This window comes from Triplophysa rosa, linkage group LG17 (assembly GCF_024868665.1).
Source record: "Triplophysa rosa linkage group LG17, Trosa_1v2, whole genome shotgun sequence".
Taxonomy (NCBI): domain Eukaryota; kingdom Metazoa; phylum Chordata; class Actinopteri; order Cypriniformes; family Nemacheilidae; genus Triplophysa; species Triplophysa rosa.
Genome location: NC_079906.1, coordinates 3,505,913 through 3,532,738, shown reverse-complemented (window position 1 = coordinate 3,532,738; position 26,826 = coordinate 3,505,913). Strand labels below are relative to the sequence as shown.

At 39.4% G+C, this 26,826-nt stretch overlaps 2 protein-coding genes across 8 annotated transcripts in view; one reads left to right on the top strand and one right to left on the bottom strand.

The window, feature by feature from the left end:
- antxr1a (ANTXR cell adhesion molecule 1a) overlaps positions 1 to 26,826 on the top strand; it is a 47,594-nt gene that overhangs the window by 11,926 nt on the left and 8,842 nt on the right. For all 5 annotated transcript variants that reach the window (XM_057357288.1, XM_057357286.1, XM_057357287.1 and 2 more), the window contains 9 exons: positions 720 to 800; positions 2,320 to 2,380; positions 3,295 to 3,393; positions 6,114 to 6,183; positions 6,273 to 6,351; positions 6,939 to 7,034; positions 14,113 to 14,154; positions 21,364 to 21,459; positions 21,954 to 22,121. In XM_057357288.1, coding sequence (XP_057213271.1) covers positions 720 to 800; positions 2,320 to 2,380; positions 3,295 to 3,393; positions 6,114 to 6,183; positions 6,273 to 6,351; positions 6,939 to 7,034; positions 14,113 to 14,154; positions 21,364 to 21,459; positions 21,954 to 22,121 — 792 coding nt within the window. The remainder of the gene's footprint in view (positions 1 to 719; positions 801 to 2,319; positions 2,381 to 3,294; positions 3,394 to 6,113; positions 6,184 to 6,272; positions 6,352 to 6,938; positions 7,035 to 14,112; positions 14,155 to 21,363; positions 21,460 to 21,953; positions 22,122 to 26,826) is intronic.
- On the bottom strand, positions 14,174 to 21,273 carry LOC130568436 (uncharacterized). 3 transcript variants are annotated; one of them, XM_057357294.1, is made up of 4 exons: positions 19,488 to 21,264; positions 19,224 to 19,425; positions 18,744 to 19,145; positions 14,182 to 15,621 (listed from the first exon to the last, which is right to left on the bottom strand). In XM_057357294.1, exons 2-3 carry the CDS (start codon positions 19,392 to 19,394, stop codon positions 18,759 to 18,761), a joined length of 558 nt encoding a protein of 185 aa, XP_057213277.1. In that variant the 5' UTR covers positions 19,395 to 19,425; positions 19,488 to 21,264; the 3' UTR covers positions 14,182 to 15,621; positions 18,744 to 18,758. The 3 variants fall into 3 exon arrangements, with proteins under 3 accessions (XP_057213276.1, XP_057213277.1, XP_057213275.1); XM_057357293.1 differs by lacking the exon at positions 19,224 to 19,425 and having other exon boundaries at positions 14,174 to 15,621; positions 19,488 to 21,273; XM_057357292.1 differs by having other exon boundaries at positions 14,196 to 15,621; positions 19,224 to 21,252.

The following is a 26,826-nucleotide window of genomic DNA, read 5'->3' as shown; positions in this document are numbered from 1 at the left end:
TTTTGATGATAGTGTAAAGATTTCTATAAATGATGCATGAAAATGTGAGCTTTCATAAAAAGTGTATATTTTCATATTTATGTTGTGTAGAACATTAACAAAAAGTATTTTTCATTGTTCGTTGGGGTATTATATACCATGTTTATTGACATTATAGTACAATTACATGTGCTTTTTAAAGGGATAGTTCACCCAAAATGAAAATTCTGTCATCATTTACTCACCCTCGCGTCATTTTAAACCTGTGACTTTATTTCTTCTGCAGAACAAAAAGAAGATACTTTGAAGAATGTTGGTAACCGAACAATGAACCGAATGGTACCCATTCACATATATTGGTTGGACACAAAACCAGTGAATGGTTACTGCCGTTGTTCAGTGACCAACCTTTTTCAAAATATCTTCTTTTGTTTTCTACAGAAGACAGAAAGTCCTACAGGTTTAAAATGACAAGAGGGTGAGTAAATGATGACAGAATTTTCATTTCTGGATGAACTATTCCTTTAAGTACCTTTAAAAATACTATGGTACTTCAATATACTACTTCAGTGCCATTGGTGTATAAACCAAGTATAACTGAATACAGACACAATACTTTACTCTGTCAAAGCATAGCTAAAAATGGGGTTTAAATTATGTCCAAGTTGTTTTCTTGATGATTTTATGTGACATGTTAATCTTTGTCAGTTTGTCAGTAGTTTTTTTTTCATCTTCTCTAGCTTGCCAAAATTGCTGACGGCAAAGATCACGTCTTTCCAGTGAATGATGGTTTTGAAGCTCTACAAGGAGTCATCGATTCGGTGAGCATTTATATAAAGGTTTTTTAATCTGGTAAATTATTACTATGGAAAGATGATATTTCACTATAAATCACTGAAATATGTTGGTTGTGTTGCTTGAATTCCATACAAAGTATCAGTCTAAAACACAGGTTTAGACTAGGTTTATTTAACTGACATTTACTCACCCTTTTGTCATTTTAAACCTGTGTGATCTTTATTCTGCAAAACGATATTTTGGATAAACGATTAAAAGAAGATATTTTGAAAAATGTTGTTCACCAAAAACCGTTGGTCCCCATTGACTTCTATGTATGGACACAAAACCAACGTCAAGTCAATGGGGACCAACATTTTTTTGTTACCAACATTTTTCAAAATATCTTCTTCTGTGTTCTGCAGAAGAAAGAAAGTCATCTAGGGTTGAAACGACAAGAGGGTGTGTAAATAATGACATAGTTTTTATTTTGAAGGTGAACTATTCCTTTAACCTCTTGATGCAATAAAGGGCGGAGGGAAAGAAAAACACAAGACCGAAGAATAACAAACAAGAATATTAATTCAGCCCACTCTGAAGACTTTGGATTCTCTCCAATATCATATTCTAAGATAGACCTGCCATGTCCTGCTTAAATGTGATAGTCCACAGGAGTCTGCTCAAACATGATCAAAGCCTTCTCATTGTATACTTTATTTGTGCAATGAAAGGTTCTGATTTTCAGCTTCTTAGCTGAAGCGAAAGAGAAGAAGAGATTTTTTTGCGTGAAGATTGGTCTCATCAATGCAGAGGTTGAGTGTTTCTTGGGTTAGAACTGGAGACCGTCCAGCTGGACTCCATCTGTTGCCAATTAGCTGCATGCTGAAAGTTCTGGACTGAGACTCAGGAGAAGGCAGAGTGTTGTAAATCAGCAGGGTCCTTAGGATCTGAAAGCATACTTCCATAGATGACAGAGATCAAAACAACCTCATCCCGCATAGGTGGTATGGGTGATGATGGCTACTTCCAGGACAAAAAGTGGAATGAGATGAATTAAACAGATGTATTTTAAAACAAAAACACCATGAAGAAAATGGAAAATATGAACATCCACTATTGTGTGATGATTGGCCATTTTATATATGTAAGGAGTGAGAATCATACAGTACATATAATTCAGAGCTCAATAACGCCACTGTGTTATCTGTAAAGAATATAACCATATGTAATAAATTGTTTTCCCCGTTTTCTTGTAAATTTGCTTTCTGCAAATTTATGTAATTTTACAGTTTTTGACCGTATTTCAAAAAGAAACTGTAAAATAATATATTTGAAGTATTTTTCTGTAATTTTACGTTTGTTTGAGTGTATTTCAAAAATACATTTAAAAATGTAAATTTAAAAACAGTATAATTGCGGTTTTTACATTTTACATGGAAAATCTGTAAAAAAATAACTGGAAATTTTAAAAGATTTAAGGTTTTTTTTTACATTAGTTGGTCATTGTTTAAAAATCAAGAATCATTTAAATATCTGCTTATTTTGCCTTTTTGTGTCTGTCAGATCCTGAAAAAATCATGCATTGAGATCCTTGCCGCAGAGCCTTCAAGTATCTGTGCTGGAGGTGAGTAAAGAAGTACGATTATTTCACTCTATACTGTAGATCAATCCTCTGTTGCACAGCTCATCTTTAGGCAAGGTTTATTCTAATGAATCAGTTTTCTATGAATAACCAGGACAGCTTCTTATCTTAAGTCATACAATTTGACAATGCCACAGTAACAGAATACAAAAGGTTTTGTCAAAGGAAATAAAGGCAAAAGTGAGTGTTTTAATTGAGAATTAAGTCAAGGCATTTAAAGGTTTGGCTCTTATAGATTCCCTCTTGTAAAGAACGACCCTTGAGAAATTGTAGTTACATCACTATTGATCACTTTACCTTAGTGGATATATGATATCTCCATTCGATACTCAGCCATAGAGACTAAGCTTTGAGCAACTTTGAGCCACAGTTTTAAGCAACTTGCGGTAATGTACGAAAGGCTTTTAGAAATCATTACATAATAAAAAAATGTCAATGTAAACTTTGAACATAGATTTTTGTGTCTCTGTAATGTTGAGGTAAGAGTCTTTAATCTTGCTTGCTTTATTTTTGTGATTTATGTCTTTCAAAAATACAAAAAGTTTGCATAACATCTTATTTCTGGAGAGCGAATTGTTAACCTTCAGACATTTGCCAGCCACATTGTTGATTTGTATTGACAGCTATTTGATTTGTTTTAATATGCGACCAACAGAATTCCCAATATGACTTAATAATAATAATAATAACAATAATGCATTTTATTTATAATGCGCTTTTCTTGCACCCAAAGCCCTACAACAAGTAAATACATCCATTATTAAGAAATACAACAACAAAACATGAAGAAAGACAAGAATAATAATACAAATAAAAAGAATCATGATAAATGAGTGAAACATCGCAAATTTAAAATGCGACTTAACATTGTTTTGCATGAACTTGCTGTTTTATAGAGACGTTCCAAGTTGTAGTGAGAGGAAATGGATTTCTTCATGCTAGAAATGTGGATAAGGTCCTTTGCAGCTTCCGAATTAATGACACCCTTACCAGAAGTAAGTACATGGCTATCACGTGGCTATTAGTTAACCATATGATAACTTGCCTGACATCTAATTTTTGGTATTAAAACTATTGAAAACTGAGTACTTCTGTTTAATGCGGTCTTATATAAGACATTTTCGTGAATTTTCTTGCACAATCACCATATGGTTGGCATGATTTGAGTCAGAATCTATAAACTCTTATGATTAGCTCTTATTTTCATTACGGATCCCAGAGGTCTACTTTCCACAGAAAACTGGGAACGGCTTGCCATGCCAAGCGAAATGCCATTCCTATTTGTTTTGGGCTAAGTGTATTTTTAAATGGGTATAGGGGTTTAAAAGCCAAATGAAGAAGAAATAAGAGAATAAGTGCCACACAAGAGTCTAGGGGAGTAAGCAAATCCCCTCAAGCAAATGTCAGCACAACCCCTTGCAGTTTTTACTGTAGGTCTAATGTTTTAACAGGATCCACATCCTTTCTTGCACAGTGTAGTGTTGCTGAGTCTGTCATATGAGTCACAGCGGCTGTAACTGTGACACTGTGTCTCTTTAAAATGTTTTTGTTTACAATATTATTGGACTCTAAGGCCACATACACAATTTACAAATGTTTGCACCTGTGTAATGTTTGTCATCTGCAGCTATACAGTGTTGTCAGTGTTGTTGCAGATATTGTCCTGTTGAAACAGGCCTATGACCCATTTTTATAGTTAAGATCCTGAGCTCTGTGGCTTGGATTGTTTATAGTCTTATAATTATGTTTATGTGTCCCATGTTGGTTCTAACCATTGAAACACTAAAGCAGTTAAGGTATGCAAACAAAGCATGATAATTGTTTTTGTCTGATAAAGACGAGAACATCCATTGATGAGCTGTATCATGAAAACAACCTAAATTAAAAAATCCTTTTTGTCAATCCTCAGCAAACCAGTCCCACTTTTCCACCCTTGGGCCCTACTTCCAGAAAATGTACTCTGTCATTGCTCTGGCCTGTTTTGTGTTTACTCTTGTAAACACATGAGAGGATATCCTGTAAATTAAGATAATTGCCAGCATACACAAACTGTTTGTGCCATTGAAATTAGATCTAAAGTGGATTTAGTGGTGTAGCCCAATAGTATGCAAAAGGTGTCTGAATTGTATGCTTTTGTTTGATATTGGATTGAAGGTTATTTTAATCATAACCGATACTGTAAAAAAAGTTATCCTATCTTCCCAATAGCGTGTCCGTTCTGAACCAGTAACGTTAGCTGCGTCTCAATTTGAAGGCTGCGTCCTCCAGAGGTCTCATTTGTCAACCGCGTACGCTATTGTCTTATGTCAGTTAAAACATTATAAAATTAAAACGTATTTCTCTTACATGATCACTGTAGTATCATTCTTGCCTTGAAATGTAACGGTTATGTTTCTGAAATAAAACCTGAAATAATAAACCTTGATGACGTATGTGACAAATGCGATCTCCGGAGGTCACAGCTTATATTCAACCCGACAAAATGGCTAGTGGGAGTAGCTGTCTTACTGGCCACAGCTGAAATCTATCCGCATTTGGTGGGTTGGTGGGTGTTAATGTCAAGCCCTGATTGTAATTCATTTAAAAGTATAAGAATAATGGTGTAATTGTAATAACTAAATAATATATGTAGGTGCTAACTGTTTCGCAGGTAGAAAATAAAGAGGAAAATCTAGTGAATTGTTTCCTCAGAATTTCTCAGAATAGAGGTTCTTAGCAGTCTTGTGTTTAATATACATCAGATGGTCAGTTAAATAAACAGTGTTGACTGAGACTTGCTGGCTTTATCGTAGTCCTCAAATAATCAGATTTACATTAACATTTTACATTTGTGCATTTGGCAGACTCTTCCATTCAAAGCAACTTACAGTGCATTGAAATACAGTTTTATCAAACAGGACACAGTTGAATAAAAAACACATGGACTTACATTAGTTACATTCATTCTTCATCCTGCTCAGAATCAATTTGTCATCAACAGTAATCCCATTGATTTATCAATCAACTCGCAACCATTTGCACTTGTAATAAACAGCTTAACAAAGCAAAGTGATGACTGTAACCTCTGCCAGAACTCTTGATTCTATTTAACGTAAACCAACAGCCCACACAAGCATATTTCCAATGTCAGATGCTGATACATTAATCAATATGAATTATCGATATTTGATTGGGATGTTCTTGGATCTCCTCTCCATTTCATTCATTGCAGTATAGCGTATGAGCAAGTAAATTTTGTGCATGCCAGACAAAGCGTGGCCACGAGCCTCTTTTCCCTATTGTCACAATTCAATTGGGAGATTAAAAGTTGTAAGGTTTTAATAACAGGGATTCAATTGCAGTATTTTACCAAGAAACCCTGGGTCCTGTTCACACCACCACCTTGACATTGTGCTGAATTGCAGGTCTGTGCTATTTTGGCAGCACGCAGAGGACCAACAGAATATTAGCAGGTGGCCATAATGTTTTGGCTTATCAGTGTATAGCGACGGTACATCAACCAGGAAAGCAGTACTATTTAAATCCAGGGTGATGAAAACAAGTGGATTAGTTTCTCAACGTGAATGAAGTCCAACCGAGAATTTACACCAGATGTTTTCAGGTCAACTAAATGAAATCAACCAAAAGGATATCATAAGGTTTTCAATCATCTGCCGCTCTTGAGTCTGCTTTAGACTTTGAAATGTAATTGTACATATTCTTTTCTTTTTTGTAGTGGTTAAGCCATTGATAGTGGAGGACACGTACCTGTTATGTCCAGCTCCTGTTCTCCGGGATGAGGGAATGTAAGTTTCCTTGGATAAATATATGCATCTGTAAATCATAAGGTCTGTGTGTAAATTCGTAAAGTGATTTTTCATAATGTATGTTGTAGGGCAGCCTCCCTATATGTTAGCATGAATGAAGGCTTGAGTTTTATCTCCAGTTCTGTGACCATCACCACTGTAAGCTGTGTAAGTATTATTCAAAGTATTATTTTCACATACTGTTCATATGTATGATACAAATATTTTTTGCAAGGTTGTAACTATAGAAAATGATGTTATTTATTTCTGCAAGTTGAGTCCCAGGAATAGTAACATAACAATACCTGGAGCAAAACTCCCCAGAGCTGTGAAAATTTATGTTCTTGCTCTTATGTTATTGGAAATGCAAATGAAATGGCCCAAGGAAAAATGTATTAACCTGTTTAAAGCAACGGAAGCAACATGATCTGATTATGGCTGCAGGAACTTTAATAGATTGCTGAAATGCTATTAGAGAGGTGCCAATCATGTGCAACACAAATGTAAGCCAAATCCAAACATCCCTCACAATCCAGCAGGTTATGAGATTTCCCCATGAGACCACTTGTAAGCGATATCACTGACATGAATTATCTGTTGTTTTCAAAGCTTTCCGATTCAAGGAGTCATTGTTTGAACCAGAGATAACATCACTGCAATATCATTTCATTTTCAGAGGAATCTTTATGCATTTCACTGTGATCTGAATGCTAGTATCATATCAAAAGTGGTCTGTTTTCTGTTTTTCATTGCAGTCTGATGGTACGATCTTGGCCATAGCACTTTTCATTGTGTTATTACTGCTAATTCTGGCCTTCCTCTGGTGGTTCTGGCCTCTCTGCTGTACCGTGGTGAGTCTATCTCATAGATCTGAAAAATTTGCTTTTGAATTTTTTTATTATTTCATCATTAAACCAACTTGATCCATTCGAGTTGGAACTACATGTGTCGTGATTCTGCCTCATCTTGTCATGTCTTTCTTGATCTTGTGGCAGAATCACGGCAGGATCCCTTGTTATATGTGGAGAGAGACGTTTTGGTCCTGTGGGCCTTCCATATTCTCTCTCTCTCCGGTGTCGCATATTTTAGCCCCGCCCCTCTCGTTTCCCGTATTGTTTCCCTGCCGTGTCTCATGTTCCTCACCTGCCCCTCGTTATCTTCCTTTGTTTGTCTCCCCATAAAATGCCCTCGTTTTCATTGTCCTGTGCTCGTTCGTTGTGTGCTACCTGTCTGTGTATCCTGCTGTGTGCTCACCTGTGTAAGTTACCTTGCGAAGCGTTATTCATTGTTCCTGTTTTCTTAGTCGTGTCTCAGTTTAGTCCAGTGATGGGAAATGAAGCCTCAAATGAAGCACCGAGACCTTCCCCTGACTGTTTCGAGATAAGATTAAAAGCTTCGAGACTGTCGAAAACAGCGCCATCTGTTGGTTAATAAAACATATAGCAGCCGCTTCTGTAAGAAGCTCTGTCAGACGAAGCAACCAGCAGGTGAAATTCAGATGAATATTAATGTTATGTGTACAAATGAAGCTTAGAGTACAACGTGTGTTAATGGTAAATATAATAAATGAATTTACCCATTCAAGCGTGGCAATAAATATTAGTATGAGTTCATATTCATACGATTCGATAGTGTTGTACAGAATAATGCTCACACGCACATAATCACATACAATATTATCTATACATTATTATGTGTGACTAAAATGTGAATAAGGCAAAGAACTCATAAAATAGCTGTGGGGTTCGAACGTTCTGACACGCAAAGCGAAATGCGCACCTGACTGAGCAGAAAGTGAAGCTTCGTTTGTCATGGTCACGTGATTTCTCCAGTAACGACACAAGCTTCGAATCGAGGCTTCATCTGGCACGCCCATTATTGCTCGACACAAGCTCCGAAGCCTCGTTTCAAATGTCACATCCCTAGTTTAGTCTAGTCCAGTCAGTAGTGTCGAGTGTTATATTAGTTTAGTCCAGTCCAGTTTATTGTTCCTGTCAAGTTCGGGTATTATTTATCTGTTAGTGTTGTTTTATCCCCTTGTGGATCTTTGTTTTGTGTTTTATTATTTAATAAACCTTTGTGTTAACCCCTTCACCACCGGCTGCCTGCAATTGGGTTCTTCCACCATGCTAGTCGTGACAACATGAATATTAATGTGGTGTAAATTGGATGGTTCACTATACAGAATGAAAATTCTGTCAACTTGTCTGACAACAATTTAATGAAGGAAAATGTGAAAAATGCCCTAATCTCTAAACCTGAACTGAACATACATTCATTTCAACATTAACAACTTTAAAAGAAAACTAAAGTGTTGTTTTCTGCTGAACTGAGATTAACAAATAGCAGCATCAAGTTGTGACTGAACATCCTCTGATAACATTTCAGCTCTTCTTGTGGCTGTTGCTCTTCTTGTGGCTGTTTGTTTAATATTTTCTTTTAGTTAATGTCTTTATTTTCCTTCTAAACGTGTTTCACACGCAGCCTCCATGCACTCTTTTACTATTTTCCCATCAGTAAAGGGCTTGTTATGTTTTCCTAAGATCCACTGTATTCTTAGTGAACATTCATATGCTCGTTGTTGGGCAGTAAGTGAGTGAGGGAGGACCCGTGTAGATCGCTACTACTGGGCTTTGAGCCAATATATTTTCTGTGTCCTTACCTCAGACTGCTGTGGGCAAGTTTCTTCATAGTGTCTATGTCTAGTTTCATAATGCCGTTTAACGTTTCCAATTTTGACAACCGCAACAGACTCCGAGCAAATGAGACAAACTGGCCTCGTGCGTGTCGATGCAGGAAGAATAAATGCAAATCTCTCGACCCATTCATCTCGGAAAACATGGTTTTCAGCGTCAACTTTTCTAACTTTTGAAAAGGACATTGTTTTTCAGTCACTGACAGTTACATCTGTCTGCGAGCTGTGCAGCGAGTCTGTCTCGGCTCTCTTCACTCCACGGCGTTGACGTCTGAACGTAGCATATGTTAACTGTCCGTAGAGCCGTAGGATCCAAACTGCTACTGAGCGGACCTTGATGTGCCTGGTATAAATTTGATTGCATTAGAAAATAATGTTAGGCGTTCATTTATTTATTATGTCAAAAGGCTTTTGAGTCTGCTAGTTGGTGACCCCCGCCTTATATACTTTGTAGTTTAAAACCATTTAATTTAGCTTGGGATATACAGCAAAGATGAGTTGGTCTCCAAGCTGTCTGTGCAAGTTGTATTAAATAAAATTTAATTAGGTTTGCCCTGTAGTGTTTTGTTAAGGTCTCCAGGGCCACCTTGGATTTTTAGAACAAATCTTGGATCATTTGTGAACTTTCAGTGTCCTCAAAGTCAAAATAGGTTTATTTTTCCTCATTGTTTTTCCAGAAGAAATGCAGATTAAATGTAGTTTGTTTTTTCATAAAAGACCAAAGTTGGATCCAGCAAACTATCACCCAATTTCCAGTTTGTCTTAAAAATTATGGAAAAGGCTGTCGGCACTTAGCTGCAGTCATTTCTAGCTCTCAATGATCGTTTTGATATATTTCAGTCTGGTTTCCGCTTATATCATAGCACTGAAAATGCTTTAAACTGCTTTCTAGTGATTCAAGTAATCTTTCCAATCTCTTATTATTTGACCTTGGCTCAGCTTTTGATACAGACTGTCACAAGTTATTACTCTCTCACCTTTCAGAGATAGGTATCTCAGGTGCTGCATCTGGTCTCTTTTCTTATCTCACAGACAGACAATATTACATTGCAATATTCTTTACTGCTCCCCCCTGCATACGATGTGGGAAATGTCCTATTGGGCAATTCAACTGTGCTGAAATAGTGGGATTATAACAACTAGTCCTATTAAGCGAATCTGAGTAATCTGGTTAAAACCAGTGACTGCTGTGAAAGGGCAGCTTACAACCAGGGAAAGACCTGGTGACAGCCTGGAGAGACTGCTGGCAGGAGGGAATAGACCCCAACGGGGCAGACATGGGCTAGCTACCCATGTCGGCAGGATCCATAACCATAAGCGTAATGGGTCCACCCATCTATGGCTACGAAAGACACAAGAGAAAGAATAGTCTGCGAGAGCGGGGGCGCAAGATGACTCATTGGTGGATCACATGGCAACTGACCTTGGAATGGAAATGACAAAGAACCAAGAGATCAGCACAGCAGAAGTTGGAACAACAGGACAGAAACTACGGATATGCATTTGCGGCTGGACAAAGGTAACATCAGAGAAAGGTGTTAAAATCTATCAGGGCAAGAAGAAGTGCCTGAGAGAGCTTAGTGAGGGGCCTCGCATTGACCAATACTTCACAAGAGGTAGGGCAAATCATTCGGGTGAAGGCCAGTGGTGGGACAAACACCACAGCCCACAGGGTATCAGAACCCCAGACGAAGCCCAACCAGACATAAACTTACCAGCAGTCAGCAACCTGGAGACTACCCAGCCGCAGCAAGCAGTAGAAAGGAAAATGGTGGAAGAAGACCAGAGATACTTTGGCCTCAATCCCGCAACAAAGAACGGGCAACCATTGACTCTCATCTCGTCCAGCTTTCAGCAGGCCAAAAAGGAGATGTGGAAAGAAAACTGGAGAAGATGGGGGGATCATCTACACCTATGGGGTGGAGAGATTTGAAGTGAAAAGCAAGAACCCAAGGTCACAGAAGGAGAAGACGGGCCGACCTAAATCCAGGAGAAAAAAAGAAATTGACAGACTTGTCAGAGAAAGGAGGAGCCTGCGAAAACAGTGGAAGAAGGCCACAGAAGAGGAAAGGAAGGGCCTAGAGGCACTACAAGTTGATATTAAAAGTCGACTAGCCTCGTTGTGAAGAGCTTGAGAAAGCAACATAAGAAGAAGGAGCGAACCAGGACCGCTTTCTACAAAGATCCTTACAAGTTCATCAGTAGCATCTTTAGCCAAGAAAAAACTGGGACCCTTAAAGTACCTATAACAGATATTGAGGAACACCTACGGAAAATGTATCATGAAATAATGGAAATAATAATCCGGGCATCGCGTTGGGTGGTTGGAGGAGAGCGTTTGAAAAATGTGTTGTGCCTACCTCCAATCAGGGCATACATAGATGACATGACAACCATCACAACAACCAAAGCATGGTTCGGAGTCGACTCCTTACTTTGGAGGCCAATATCTTAATTTATCATGGACTTTTTGGATTAACAACTTTGCAGATTGTTAAAATTGAAGGAAAGCTACGTTACACACTGCAATGCCGGCAATTTTATGAGATTCATGAAACCTGCTCTTTAATGCTGGGCTGCGCAGATTGTTTGGCATATCGCATTAAAGTACCGCAAGAACGATTCAAATGCCTACCGAGCAATCTGCACTTGAATCGCTATCGCGGTACTTAAATGTCATACGCTGATAGATTTGCGCAGTGCCTTATTAAGTTGAACGCATCTATTCCTAAAGACGCTGATTAGCTTGTTCAGGTGTTTTATATCAGAGTTGGGGCTAAACTCGGCAGGAAAATGGATCTCGCGGCCCAGAGTTGAGAACCGTTGCTCTATTCATATTCTTGACTGCTCCCCCCTGCATAAGGCGTGGGAAATGTCCTACTGGGCAATTCAACTGTGCTGAAATAGTGGGATTATAACAACTAGTCCTATTAAGCGAATCCGAATTGCCATGCATAATTATAAACCACCAACTGTTTTTCTCAACTACGGTGTTCCCCATGGCTCAGTTCTTGGCCCATTATTATTCCTTATTTACATCATGCCTCTTAAACCTATTATTCATCATTATGGTCACTGTTAAGTGGATGATATAGCACAATAAAACCTGTTTGTTCATCCTGTTTTACCATTAGAGGTCTGCACGGGCTTTAAACGAAAGCCCGAACCCGGCCCGTACCCAAGGTTGTTTAACCCGACCCGACCTGGCCCGACCATTACAGTTACATTTTAAGCCCGAACCCGACCCGAACCTGAAGTGCGTTTAACAGCAAGCTTTGTTGAAATGTGCTGCATTTTATGATTGCTTACGATGATAATTAAACAAATAGCTACATGTAGGCAAACACAGTTTCATCAAGGCACGGCGGCCCCCTCAGCAGTGAACACGCAAGAAAAAATAAGAAATAGCACAGACTTACCATAACAAAACTTTGCTGTGGTTGAACAGGTGTAAAAGTCAAAAATCATTTTTGAACCATCTGGAACTGTTGGTTTAAGCGCCGTCCTCCTCTGATTAAAAGTTAGCCCAGCTACACTGAAGTTCCTCTCGCTGCGGCTGCTAACGTCACTTGCAGGGATGCTGAGGATACTACAGGCCAGTCTTGACAGTAATGACAAGATCATAATTCTTCCAGAGTGCAGCTTTCCCTGCATCATTTGGAACTGTAATACGTTTTCCATTGCTAATATTTTGCTTTATCGTACTCATCTTACCATCACCTGCTGTGTTGTGACAACGAGGACAAGAGCAGGAGCACGTGCGCAGAACAGTTTATGCAAAAAGTGTGTGTTTTCTCTCGTGTTTTTTTTACGCCACGGCACGCAAACTTTGTATATAGCCTATATATATTTTTTGTTACAAACCTGAATCTGACCCGAACCCGAGGCTATTCATTAAACATTAACCCAAACCCGACCTGAAGCCCGCAAGTTTTTCGGGACCCGTCGGGCTCGGGTCGGGTTGCAGACCTCTAATTACCATATGCAACTGCAATGACTTTGTTCTGGACTTGGCAAATGTCTATTTTCCACTTAATCAACTATGTGAAACGACTTTTTGTTATACATGCAGAGATGGTTAACATACATACATACATACATAGTTTGAAGCCGAGGCTTGGATTTTCTCCTCATTTCAGAAGAACATCAAATAACTTAAAGTGTCACAGGATGTGTCTTTGGATGGGTGTTTTTCTGGAAATGAACAACAGGAAAATAGAAGAAATGAGTCATTCCTATGTTAGAGGAGCATAGAGATCTGTAGTGAAGTTCATGGAAGGGTAGATGATCGAGTGAACCCACTAAAATAATGTTCAACCATCATCAGTTTCCACAGAGACTATCATGGACTGAATTAGCATGAGCTTATTTCTACAGTATGTTTAAATAACTTGGCTTTATTTATTAACATAAAGGTTTTTGAGTTTAATAACTATGCATTTTGGTCAAGTTTAAATCTGCTGGGCAAAATGCCTTTGAAAAAGAATATTTTTACAAGTCTTGAAAAGTAAAACGGAAAAAGTCCTGTCTGTTTTAACAAGGTAATTCTGTCTGTTGGCCACTTGAAATCTCCCTGTTAACTTCAAGGGAACACGACTCTGTTTAGAAAAGCTCTTCTGTGTTACCATGGAAAATAAAATTGTAAATTGAGAGGAATAGTGACATTACTCAAACTTAAATTCATACCTACTTATTGCCAAGTAAACAAATGTCTAATACTGTATTATATAACAAATATACAATTGTTAAATGAAGGTCCCAGTCCTAAACACAAAAGAGAAACCAATGGAGCAGACACAATTATTACACTTTCACATGTTTACATAATTGCGAAAACTCCAGAGAGTTTCAAAACAAAAACAAACATGTGGTCTTTCACAATTGTTTTGCATTTGGATGAACACAGACCCTCCTTCTTCATATTTATTTTTGCCATCCTACCTTTAGCTTAACAGATCTGGTCTCCAGATTTTTAGGTCATCCTAACTGGCTTGTAAACACGCTTAAAATGGGAAGGTGGGGGGTGGTGTAATTCTTTAGCCATGTGTTTTTGTGTAACCTGATTTTTTGGCACACACTGAAAACATTACTTAGGTCTTTTGACATGCCAGTGTAAGAGAAAAACACACTTTTTTTACTCTAGAGAGCATGTGGTCTGACATGCAAGCGTGAGTGGACGCATGTGAGATTGTTTATCCATTCTTCTCTCTCTCTCTCTCTCTCTTTCACTGTAGATTATCCATGACCCTCCACCACAAGTCGTTGAAGACAGTTCGGTAAGTATTTCCATTTCCTGTGATTTGGAGAGGTCTGTAAAAGAGCACATTATTATAATTATAAAATTCAAATTTTTTACATTAAAGTGGCAAAAGCACAAACCTACGTGATATGAGGTTATTCATGTGCAATAATGTGCCAAAGTTTAATATTTGCGATTTAGAGAGAAGAAAAGCTGTACACTGTGATCTTATGGTTTCCTACTATACAAAAAAAAACCCATCAAATTTTACGTGACAGAAATGTTATTTTATGGTAATTGACTGGCACCACAGCTGATGTATTTTTGAAATGCGGTAAAAACTGTAAAATTATCAAATAAAACAGTGATAAAACTGTTATTTTATGGTATTTTACAGGTGCCCCAGCTGCTGAAAAATTACAGCATTATTTTTTTACAGTCTATATACTGTAACACACTTAACATATTACATTGGACTATTTGTGATCATATTCTTATACACTTTTTGATGAAAGATTAATTCAATTCAATTCAATTCAATTTTATTTATATAGCGCTTTTCACAATGTGCATTGTTCCAAAGCAGCTTTACAGGAGCAAATAAGAAAAACACAGAAAGGTAAAACACAGCACAGTGCATGGTGTTTATAGACCAAGCAAGATCATTATAATAAATAATATCTAATAAATAAATGAATAAATAAATAAATAAATGCAGTCTCCCGGTGAGCAAGCCAACACTGCACTGCTCTGCTGTGGCGAGGAACCCAAACTCCAATGCTGAATAATGGAGAAAAAAAAACCTCGGGAGAAACCAGGCTCAGCCGGGAGGGCCAGATCTCCTCTGACGTGTCATAGCTGCACTCAGTGACCCCGACCAAAGCCACCGAGCAACGTCCACGAAGAACAGGGAGAGCCCACGAGCCGCGACCCAGGAAGCCCCACCCGCCGAAACCGTGCAGGTCCAACCCGGTCCCATTCCGCGATCAACAACAGACAACAGAGGAACAACCAGGGAAAAGTAGTAATGGCATAATTAACTTTATTCCTCTGTTGTCCGACATCGACCACAAAACAAGACCAACCAGACCAGACCCACACAGTCCCAACAAATGAAACGCCCCGAACCACAACCAACAAGCCCCCCCACTCCCTACAACACCCACCCAGCTACCTCCAATCAAAGTCACTGAGTGCAGCCATAACTTCAAACTGCTGTCGTGTGATGTAAGTTTAGCATTAAATACCAAGTATTGTAAATTTAGCATTTATGTGACAGGTAGTCCGTCTTTGCTCTCGGTTGGGGATGGAATTGTCTGAGCTGGGCCGGCCAGATGGTCGCCTTTTTCTTGGGTGGTGATGGAATTGCCTTGGATGGAGCTGGATGGTCAGTCAGTCCGCAGGCTCTCGCAGGAGGATGGCACGGGATTTTCCGATGTAGCTGGCGTAATCTCTAGTTGTGGATGGGCATATGACGTTCATCTGGGCCTGGCGGAATCTCTCCCTACCTCGGGATGGGCATCCCGAGGCGAGGGCAGAAACAGAAAGAGAATAATTAGCGTAGCTGCTGTTCATTAGCTATGTGTTAGTGAATGCTTGGCTGAAAAGATGTGTCTTTAATCTAGATTTAAATTGGGAGAGTGTGTCTGACCCTCGAATAGTATCGGGGAGGCTATTCCAGAGTTTAGGTGCTACGTATGAGAAAGCTCTACCCCCTTTGGTGGATTTAGTTATTCTAGGTGTTATCAAAAGTCTGGAGTTTTGAGATCTTAGAGAGCGTGATGGGTTGTAGTGTGGTAGAAGCTCTGTTATGTAGGTAGGGGCTAAACCGTTTAAGGCTTTATAAGTAATTAAAAGAACTTTAAAGTCAATACGATACTTAATGGGTAACCAGTGAAGGGTTGATAACATTGGGGTTATGTGATCGTATTTTCTGGACCTGGTTAGAACTCTGGCAGCTGCATTCTGAACTAACTGTAGTTTGTTTATTGATGCTGCAGGACAACCACTAAGCAGTGCATTACAGTAGTCAAGTCTTGAGGTCACAAATGCATGAATAAGCTTCTCTGCGTCAGCCACACATAAAATATTTCGCAATTTGGCAACATTTCTAAGGTGGAAGAAGGCTGTTTTTGTGACATTTGAGATGTGATTTTTAAATGACAGGTTGCTGTCTAATATAACGCCAAGGTCTTTAACTGTATTTGTTGGAGTAACAGTGCAGCCTTCAATTTGCAGGTCATAATCCGAAATATTCTGCTCACGTGTCTTTGGTCCGATAAGTAATATTTCTGTTTTATTAGAATTTAAAAGAAGGAAATTACAAGTCATCCAATGCTTTATATCGTCGATGCACTCTGCCAATTTGGATAGTTGGAAGGAATCATCTGGTCTTGATGAGATATATAGCTGAGTATCATCTGCATAACAGTGGAAGCTAATTCCATGTTTTCTAATAATGTTTCCAAGGGGCAGCATGTATATGGAGAATAGCAAGGGTCCTAAAACCGATCCCTGAGGTAATCCATAATTTACTTGCGTTAGATTTGATGATTCCCCATTTAAATGGACAAATTGATGTCGGTCTGATAAGTAAGATCTGAACCATTGTAGTGCCTGTCCCTGAATACCGGTATAATTGTGTAAGCGATCTAGAAGTATTTTATGGTCTACAGTATCGAACGCAGCACTAAGGTCGAGCAGGACTAGGAGTGAGATGTTACCTTTATCTGATGCTATAAGCAGGTCGTTTGTAATTTTAACGAGCGCAGTTTCAGTACTATGATGCGGTCTAAAGCCTGACTGGAATTTTTCGTGTATGTCATTATTTTGTAAGAAAGAGCACAACTGAGTGGACACTACTTTTTCTAGTATTTTAGACAGGTAAGGGAGATTTGAAATCGGTCTATAGTTTCCTAGTTCATTGGGGTCTAAGTTTGGTTTCTTGATAAGAGGCTTAATGACGGCCAGTTTAAAGGCTCCTGGGACATGGCCTAGATTAATTGACGAGTTGATAATGTTATAAATGGGCTCAATTGCAACGGGTAATAACTCTTTTAATAATTTAGTTGGTATGGGGTCTAATAAGCAAGTTGTAGGTTTAGATGTTGCAATAAGTTTAATTAAATCTTCCTGTTTTATAGGTGAAAAACACTGTAGCCTTTCTTTTGGGGCGATGGTTGGTACTAATTTATAGGACAGACTTGGAGGTTGAGTTTTTACTATTTTGTCTCGTATGTTTTCGATTTTCTCTGTAAAAAAATTCATGAAATCATTGCTACCAAGGTGCGGCGGAATACCCAGGTCAGGTGAAGTCTGTTTATTTGTTAGTTTAGCAACTGTACTAAATAAAAACCTTGGATTGTTTTTGTTAGTTTCTATGAGGTTACGGAGGTGCTCAGCCTTTGCTGCTTTTAGTGCCTTTTTATAACAGTTTGCACTCTCTTTCCACGCAATTTTAAAGACCTCTAATTGGGTTTGTTTCCATTTGCGCTCCAGTTTACGTGTTTCTCTTTTAAGGGCGCGAGTGGTGCTATTGTACCATGGTGCTGCGTTTTTCTCATTAATCTTTTTTGACTTCATAGGTGCGACAGCTTCTAATGTATTAGAGAAAATAGTGCCCAATTTGCTGGTCATGTCATCGAGCGATTCTATATTTATTGGTATGGTTATTAAAGGAGTCAGATCTGGCAAGCTCTTTGCGAAACTATCTTTAGTAGTTGAGGTAATTGTTCTACCCTGTCGATAACGAGTTAAACGGCTGATTTCTGCAGTGCGCAGTGTACATGTTATAAGATAGTGATCAGTGACATCGTCGCTTTGAGGTATAATATCTATATTGGTTAGATCGGCTCCGTGAGATATAATCAAGTCTAGTGTATGATTAAATCGATGAGTGGGTCCATTGATGTGTTGTGTTACTCCAAAAGAGTGTAATAGCTCTGTAAACGCCACTGCTAATGCATCGTTAGCACTATCTACGTGGATATTAAAGTCTCCGACAATTAGTACTTTATCAACGTTAACCAATAGGTCCGATAGGAAGTCCGCAAACTCTTTCAGAAAATCAGTGTAGGGACCAGGGGGTCTATACACTGTAGCCAACGTACAAGAAAGCAATGGTTTTTTACTGTCAATTGGAACAATTATGTTCAACGCAAGCACTTCAAATGATTTAAATTTATGCTCCGTTCTCTGAGTTACAGTAAGAAAGTCTCTAAAGATTGTTGCGACACCGCCACCTCGACCAACCGGACGTGGCTCATGCATATAACAGTAGCTTGGTGGTGTACACTCATTTAGACCGTAATAATCATTTGGTTTAAGCCAGGTTTCGGTAAGGCAAAGTATATCAAAACTGTTGTCTGTGATCATTTCATTTACAATAACTGCTTTTGAATTTAGTGATCTAATATTAAGTAGGCCGAACTTTATGAGTTTGTTTTGGTCGTTTATTACATTGTCCTCAGGTTTAATCACGATTAGATTTTTTCTCTGAGATTTGGCTATTTTGTTATTTTGTAGTATTATTCGGGGGACAGACACAGTCTCTATGCATTTGGAAGCAGTAACATTTCTAACAGATGAGTGGGAGGAACACAGACTATGGTTGAAGTTTTGACTTACCGCTGGGAGACGTAGTCAAGCGGTGCGTAGCGTCTTTGAGATGTTGTCAGACAGAAGAACCGCTCCGATGCTGCTGGGGTGCAGGCCGTCAGGGCGGAAGAGCCTAGGTCGCTCCCAGAACAGATCAAAATTATCAACAAAGAGCAGCTTCTGTTCAATACACCATGACATCAACCATTTATTTAGAGCAAATAGTCTACTGAACTTTTCATTCCCTCGTCGGTAGGTAGGAAGCGGCCCTGATACGATGATCCTCGCCGTGGGCGATGCGTTGCGTACCGTCTCGATCAGACTCCTGAAGTCCCTCTTCAGGATCTCCGACTGCCTCATCCTGACGTCATTCACCCCCGCGTGCAGCACGACAGCTCCGACGTTAGCATCGTCCTTCAGGATCGCAGGTACCTGCGCAGAGACATCAAGAACACGGGCGCCAGGAAAACAATGAGTGCGCACCTTACCTTTAGTGGAGGAAGCGCGTACGTTCCGGACGATTGAGTCTCCGATGACCACAGCGTTGCATTCCGTCTCGCAGAGGGCGGCAAAGCGGTTCCTGGTCGGGATCTCGAAGACCGGTGGCGGCGGTTGGGTCATCGCTCCAGTCCTAGCTCGCGCCTTTCGCCGTGGGTGTGCCGGTGCAGGAGTGAAGTTCATTTGGGCTGACCGTGTTCTCGAAGCCTGGGCTCTGTGCAGAGAAACACGCGGAGTAGAAGTGGAAGGAGTATTAAAATCGCGATGAAAACTTACCGCGGATTTGCGAGCGTCAGCTCTGGATGTTTCCAGCGCCGTTTTTCGTTCTCGCAGCCGTGTCTGCTTCTCTAGTAGATCCTGGATCTGCTTCTCCACAGCCTCCAGTTCCGACTGAAGTGCGATCGTTTCCTCATCTGCACACAGAGGTACAAACACATCTGAAACATTAGCCATTAGTGATGTAGTAACGAGAACAGTGTGTTAAGCAGTAAGCAGGCAGGCTGGGAATGCTAACAGCCTGAGGCTAATAGCGAGTGATCTGATAAAAATAAATTATCTGTGCGTTTAAGTACGATTTTTGGTATGGGATATATTTAAGGATATGTTTTACCCTCGGAGAATAACAATTTAAAACACAAGTCTTAAGATATAACAAGAATAAACGATGTATTAAGAATAAGTTTGAAAGAGCTCCGACTCAAACCACGCGCTCTCAGCAAACAGGTCATATGTACTGTAAATAATTCCTGAAACCTTCTTGTATTAGTCTACACATAAATTAAAATATAGAGATTAACAATAGAGATTAATGACAGTTGAATATTATGATATTAAAATGTTTAAAACATGTCATACAGACAAACTGTAGGGTTTCTTGCGTATCAAGTTTTTCAGTGTTCTTATTCTTTTTATCAAATCAGCTGAATTTAACTAAACATTATGATCCTTTCTCTATTGCACAGCAAAACATCATATTTAAATGTGGCTTGCTTGAAAAGTATGGTCTCCATTTCAAAGTCCTCTAAATTCCTGGCCCAAATAAGACACTTCTGCTCAAAAACCAGATGAGAGCCATTAAAAAAAATCTACTTGTGCTAAACTCTTGTAAATATGGATGCTGCTTTAAAGACATGACAATATTATTGAAGACATGACAATGTTATCATATTACAGTTTTTATACAGAGTAGAAAGAGGTCACTTTTTAAACCGAGATGACTGAACAACATGATATCAGCTGAAGGGCTCAGTTGCTACATTATTTAAACTTGTCTTAATGTAAAGCCAATATATTCTTTTTTTTTCATGTTGACTTCATAGTGTGCCAGGACCTTTGGGTGAGATGCTGGTTCCTATAAAGCTGTCTAGGCTCTGTCAGCCTGTTGTTTAACAGTCCTGGCTCTGCTTTGCTGTAATGAATTAGATCTATCTGGCCATATTACAGCCCTGTAATACGATAGCATATTTTTACAAATCTGTTATTCGTGATGTCACTTCTGTAAGACCTTAGGAATGTCATATGTGGAATGGCTGCGAATAGGAGAAATTTCCCTTAAGATTATGGCGGGGTTAAACCTTCACTCAAAATTATTACACTAAACTTTCGTGACTGAACAAAATATGATGGGGAATCAAATGTGTGGTCAAATTGAAGTATGAAGGGAGGGGATAGCTTTTAACCTTCATGATTTAATCTGGATACTTCGATAAAATATCGCGAGAGGTTTAAATTGCATCTAGAGGATCGATTGGAGAGGGATACATTTACTCAGAATTGGAAAAATAAAGTCATAACCGGAGCGAGCCAATTTGGACTGATTTTATTGGAACGGCAAGAGAACGGGAGGGCGTAAGAGTGGCTCGTGCCTTCCTAAGAGCCAATAAATGAAAAAGTCATGTTATAAAAGAGTGAGTCAGACCTTACTTAGGAAAATGCTTTGCCATTTCATCAAGACTCTCCAAATATGTTTATGGAACAAAATGCTAAAACATCTTTACAATTGTGAGCGTTTCGATAGACGTCTATATCAGTGGCCAGTTTTAAGAGACCCAAATCAAGCAACTCTTGCGAGCCTTTTATGCATCTATGGGTTGTGTTTTCTTTTCAAACTTGTTTAGTTTACTTTTGTTGTCATTGTGGTTTACTTTATAAGGATGATGAAGAGGATGGATCTCCAAAGAAGAAGTGGCCCACAGTTGACGCCTCCTACTATGGAGGAAGAGGAGTGGGAGGAATTAAAAGAATGGAGGTAATTAAGTGTTTATCACTCCCTGTAGAAAACATCAGTCACTATATTAGCACATGCTCAAAGATCGCACAGGAAGAGAGCTTTGTCCCGAGAGGAACCTGGTGTCGTGAGAGCTACAGTGTATGGATTCTGTCTGAAAATTTCCAGTTGAGAGTTGCCTCCACAGGGTTATTCATTGGTGTGAAACGTAATAAAAAGGTGTTGCATGAAAATGTTCATCTTAAAACCTTCAAAATAGTTTGCATGGCACTTTTAAAACTCACCAGGCAAAGCCTGTTTCTGACTTTCACAGTTCAATTGCCACAGAGAGTTTTCTCAACATTTCTCTGATGTTCTAAACAATACATTACATTAACCGATTTATTCACATTTAAACATCCCTTGGGTTTTGTCCATAGCCAAGATCTTTTTTAGTAGAAGCATTTTAAACAGATGCATTTCCCCTAGTGTTGTTAGACTTTATGGTTTATTTCTACGTCCAATCCTCATTTAAGGTTCGCTGGGGTGAAAAAGGTTCGACTGATGAGGGTGCTAAACTGGAGAAAGCGAAGAATGCCAGAGTAAAGATGCCCGAACAAGAGTTTGAGGCACTTCCTTCTCGGATCTTGAATAACGGCATGCGAAAACCTCCAGGTCCTCGTAAATGGTACTCTCCAATTAAGGTAAAAAGATCCACATTAATAACAACGATAGCAAGTATTGAAATTAAACTGCAATCGACTCCAGTAGCTCGGTGTGTAGAGTGTGGTGCTGGCAGTGTTCAGGTCATAAGTATATACTGTATATCAATATTTGCTGAGAAAAGTTCTCAAACTAAGACAGTTTGGTTGCACAGTGTAACTATTTTTGAATACAATAATATGTTTAATGCATTTTCGTCTTTAATCCCACTAGATTTAATTGACAGCCTTTTTTACTTTACTATACTTCTTTAGGCCACTGATAATGTTCACCCACCCTGTTTGATAATGACCACCCTCAGTTATTGCTAATGTAACTTTGGGACTTCTTTAAAAGACCTTTATTATGACTGGCTAACTTTTGTATATCAGCTCAGTTTACACTGTCATTCGTTGTCGGGCCAAGTTGCTCAGTATTGAAAATACTAAACACTGAAACTGATATATTTAAGGTTATACATTAATAAGGCAGATGATGACCAATCTGATTAGTTGACATAAAGCGGATGTAACATACACAGTTTTCTGCCAATTTCATATTAATCTTGAGTACCCATAGAGTAGTATTGCATACTTCGTTTCTTCGAAAGAGTCGAAGGGTGTAGTTGGTTGTTTGATCATGTTTATAAAAGACAGATACAGCTGTGCGATTATTTACGAAAACAGGCGAGCCCTGAACGCATGCAGGGGGGCCGAACTTAAGCACGAGCACACAATACACCATCGCATTATCCCTGCATAACTGTTGATTCACTATAAGTTTGTGTACGCGCCGATTGTCAACAAAACACAGACATTTGACTCAGGTTCACTTACCACGTGCAGTTCATGACCGGCATCTTTTAGCCCTGGGACCGCTCCATCTACATTTACATTTAGTCATTTAGCAGATGCTTTTATCCAAAGTGACTTAACAGAGAGTTCAGGGAGCAATAAGCGATATGTCATACAGGAGCAATAATAGAATAGGTGCTAATGCAAAGTTACTAATTTCAACAAAAACTAGACCACTACCTGTTGAGAGAAAGAGAGAGGGTTAGTGTTTTTTTTTCATTTGTCTGTCAAGTATTCACAGAAGAGATGGGTTTTAAGTTGTTTTTTGCATGTTGTGAGAGATGTGGTTGACCGGACTGAGTTAGGAAGAATGTTCCACCAGGAAGGAGCTGTGAAGGAGAATGAGCGGGAAAGCGATTTACTGCCCTTATGAGAAGGCAATACAAGACGCCGCTGGTTTGCTGAACGCAGGGTTCTTGATGGGGTGTATGAGTGTAGGAGGATGTGAAAGTATGCCGGTGCAGATCCAGTGATAGTCCTGTAGGCAAGCATTAGTGACTTGAATCTGAGACGGGCTTCAACTGGTAGCCAGTGGAGAGAGATGAAAAGGGGTGTCACATGACACCCTGTCTTCTAGGCAGGCTGTAATGCGAGCTGCTACAGTGGTATCGTCTGGGTGAAACGATATGTAGATCTGGGTGTTGTCAGCATAACAATGATACGAGAAGCCGTGTGCCCATATGATGGGTCCCAAGGATGTCGTGTAGATGGAAAAAAGCAGCGGTCCAAGCACCGATCCCTGAGGGATCCCAGTGATCATGTGGTGAGCAGTGGTCAGCAAGCCCCCCCATGACACCCTGAAGGATCTGCCGGAGAGGTAGGATTTGAGCCAGCGGAGAGGAGTTCCTGAGATTCCTAGAGATGACAGGGTTGCTAGCAGTATCTGGTGATTGACAGTGTCAAACGCTGCAGATAGGTCTAGCAGAATCAGGACAGAGGATTTAGATTCCGCCTTCACTAGCCGCAGTGCTTCTGTGACCGATAGCAGCACAGTCTCAGTGGAGTAGTTTGTTTTGAAGCTAGACTGCTTGTCATCCAGTAGTTTATTCTGGAATAGGTAGGAGGACATCTGGTTGAAAACTGCCCTTTCAAGTGTTTTTGCAATAAATGGGAGGAGAGAGACAGGTCTGTAACTGTCAGTAGTAGAGGGGTCCAATGTGGGTTTCTTAAGTAAGGGCGTGACCTGGGCCTGTTTAAATGTGGATGGAAAAGTTCCGGCAAGCAGGGAGGTGTTGATGATGTGTGTGAGTGCAGGTGTGAGTGTGCTGGATATGGCCTGATGGAGATGTGAGGGGATTGGGTCAAGGGGACAGGTCGTGGGGTGGCTGGAGAGAAGTCTGGTGACTTCAGTGTCAGTCAATGGGGCGAAAGAGGAGAGTTCAATGTTTGAAGTGAGGGTAGTGTGTACCGAGGTCTGAGGTGCTGAGAATTGTTTGCTGATGGATGATGTTTTCTCAGTGAAAAATATAGAGGCAACTAGAGGTAACTAATATATCTATTAGTTTTAAACAATCTCAAAATCCAGCTTTATATCCACTAGGGGTGGGAATCTTAAGGCACTTAACGATCCGATTCCGATTCTGGGAGTAACGATTCGATTCCCAAAATGATTCTTAACATACATTTTTGGTAATTAATTATCCTGCTGTGCAAATACATTACACTTTAGATTTTAACCAAAATTAGAGTTATATGCTTTTCTCACTGAAATAACGACGTGAGGGCAAACTGTATCATGGCTCAAGTACCTGTAACATCGTGCGAAATCCTTGGTTGTCCACAACGGAGTAAGGGCGCAAATCTTTGGCGATAAAACCCGCCACTGACCGGGTAATTCGCTTCGCCTTTTCAGAATTCGGTGGAAGCTTTGCTACTTGCTTGAGGGTCCTTTGACTGTAACCGGGAGTGTGCGTGATTGGAACAGAATGCTGTTTCTCCAGCTCTGAGTGGAACTGCGTAATATGTTTCTTCATATTAGTCATGTTCCCGCAATATTTGAATTTGGTGCCACAGACTTTGCACACAGTATGGCTTTTATCAACGACAACTTTTTCATCTAAAACAAAGCCGTTCGTCTATCAACGGGTTATTCTGTTTGGCCTGTGCCCGCGCGCCACACAGTGGTGCAGTGGCACTTTGAATTGAACACAGAATCGATTCTGAATTTTTGAGAATCGATTCTGAATCGTTAGATAATGAATCGCGATGCATCAACTTTTTCTCCCACCCCTAATATCCACCGTTTATATAACATTCATCACCAAAATGCAGTGAACAAACAAACACAGCTGAACTTCACGGACGCAGCGCATTGATGGGTGTGGCTCTAGCTGGTTGATGTGTGGGCATGCTTTTCCGGGAGAATTGTCCAATAAGGTACTAAGAAAAGTTGTTACGTAACAGAATTTCATGGTCGAAAAAAACTTTCCGAAACCTGTACGAACGCTGGGGGAGTGCATCGAAAGTTTTCAAGCATGACCAAAACTGTTTATTGTTCATTTACGTCCACTATCTTTAGGTAATTTACCTCAAATATATTCAGATTCATAGAAAGTGTGGAGTGTGTGAAAACTGTCGTAAATACAATAGCCACACATTTTTTCAGAATACAGGTTAGATTGGGGCTGAGTAGCAAACTAAATTACATTGGAATGCTGTTGCATGTCACTGCAGGGCAGATAGTGAAGCATTGATTTAATTTAAACTGAGGCTTTGAGTTTTAGCCATTTTGCTTGATAATTTAGGATAATTGGCCAGAGAGATTACATTCTGGGTGTTAAGTGTAGGAAACAGGAAATTCCTCTGTCTCCCAAAGAGAGATTGACCTGTTTACCAGAGGGATGGTTCCTGATGTGAGGAACAAGCTTACTTGCTTACTGGCATTACTTTGCAATGTATTTTGCGGCACCAATCAGAATTGGATAAAACAGCATTTAACACTGAACTTAATGTTTGGTTAGCTTATAATAAATTCCAGGCCACTTTCAAATCTAGGTAATGGGGTAAATCTTTCTCGCTTAGGGCTTTGCGCTGATTTTAACTTTATTTTATAACTTTATACTTGAAAGGGACAGTTCACCAAAAATTAAAATGCTGTCATGAATTACCCACTCTCTAGTTGTTCCAAACCTGTATACATTTTTTTTGTTTGGTTGAGCAAATGCTTCTAACCAAACAGTTCTTGGACCCCATTGACCACCATAGTAGGAAAAATTACTTTTTTATTTTCAAAAGTGCCCCAGAACCATTTGCTGTCTTACATTCTTCAAAAGATCTTCTTTTGTGTTCATCAGAACTCAAAGGTACACTGTAAACCCGAATGTTCAAAGAAATTAAACAGTTTAAGTAGTGTAAACTTAATTTTATATAAAAAAAATTCCTAACTTAAATGTTTTGAGTTCCTGTAACTAATTCTTACTTTTGAGTTAGTTTAACTTAATTTCAACAAGTTAATTCAAGATGATTTGTTGAGAATGAAATTCAGTTCCCAGCATGCTTTGCGTGAGACTGCATTAGGAAAGTAAATTTTGAAATGAAGTGTTATTTTATGAGTTTTTAGAAAGGAAAAAGCCTTGTTAATGATGAATGTTCAGTTATCTTGGATATTTAGAAGAGTTTGTTGTGTTTTTGACTTTTGGGGTTACCATCGTTCAGAAGAGTGGTGCTTATGCTTAGGTTGTGGGAGGTGCAATAGCAGTCGTGTGTGTGTTGCATCACTCTCTGTGAAGGCTGTTTGTTAATTGTTGATGCAGCTGAACTGTTTAGGTTGTCTTAAGACCTTTCATTTATTTAGCTGTAAATAAAAAAAGTTACTTTGCTAAATGTTCAAAATTAGAAGGAGTCAACAACAGTA

What these genes read in the sequence shown, in the direction of transcription:
- LOC130568436 (XM_057357292.1), bottom strand. Translation starts at nt 19,664, where the DNA reads ATGGCTAATGTTTCAGATGTGTTTGTACCTCTGTGTGCAGATGAGGAA. An exon ending in GAGACTCAATCGTCCGGAAC is followed by an intron (nt 19,146 to 19,223) that starts GTACGCGCTTCC and finishes GTCTCTGCGCAG; the next exon opens with GTACCTGCGATCCTGAAGGA.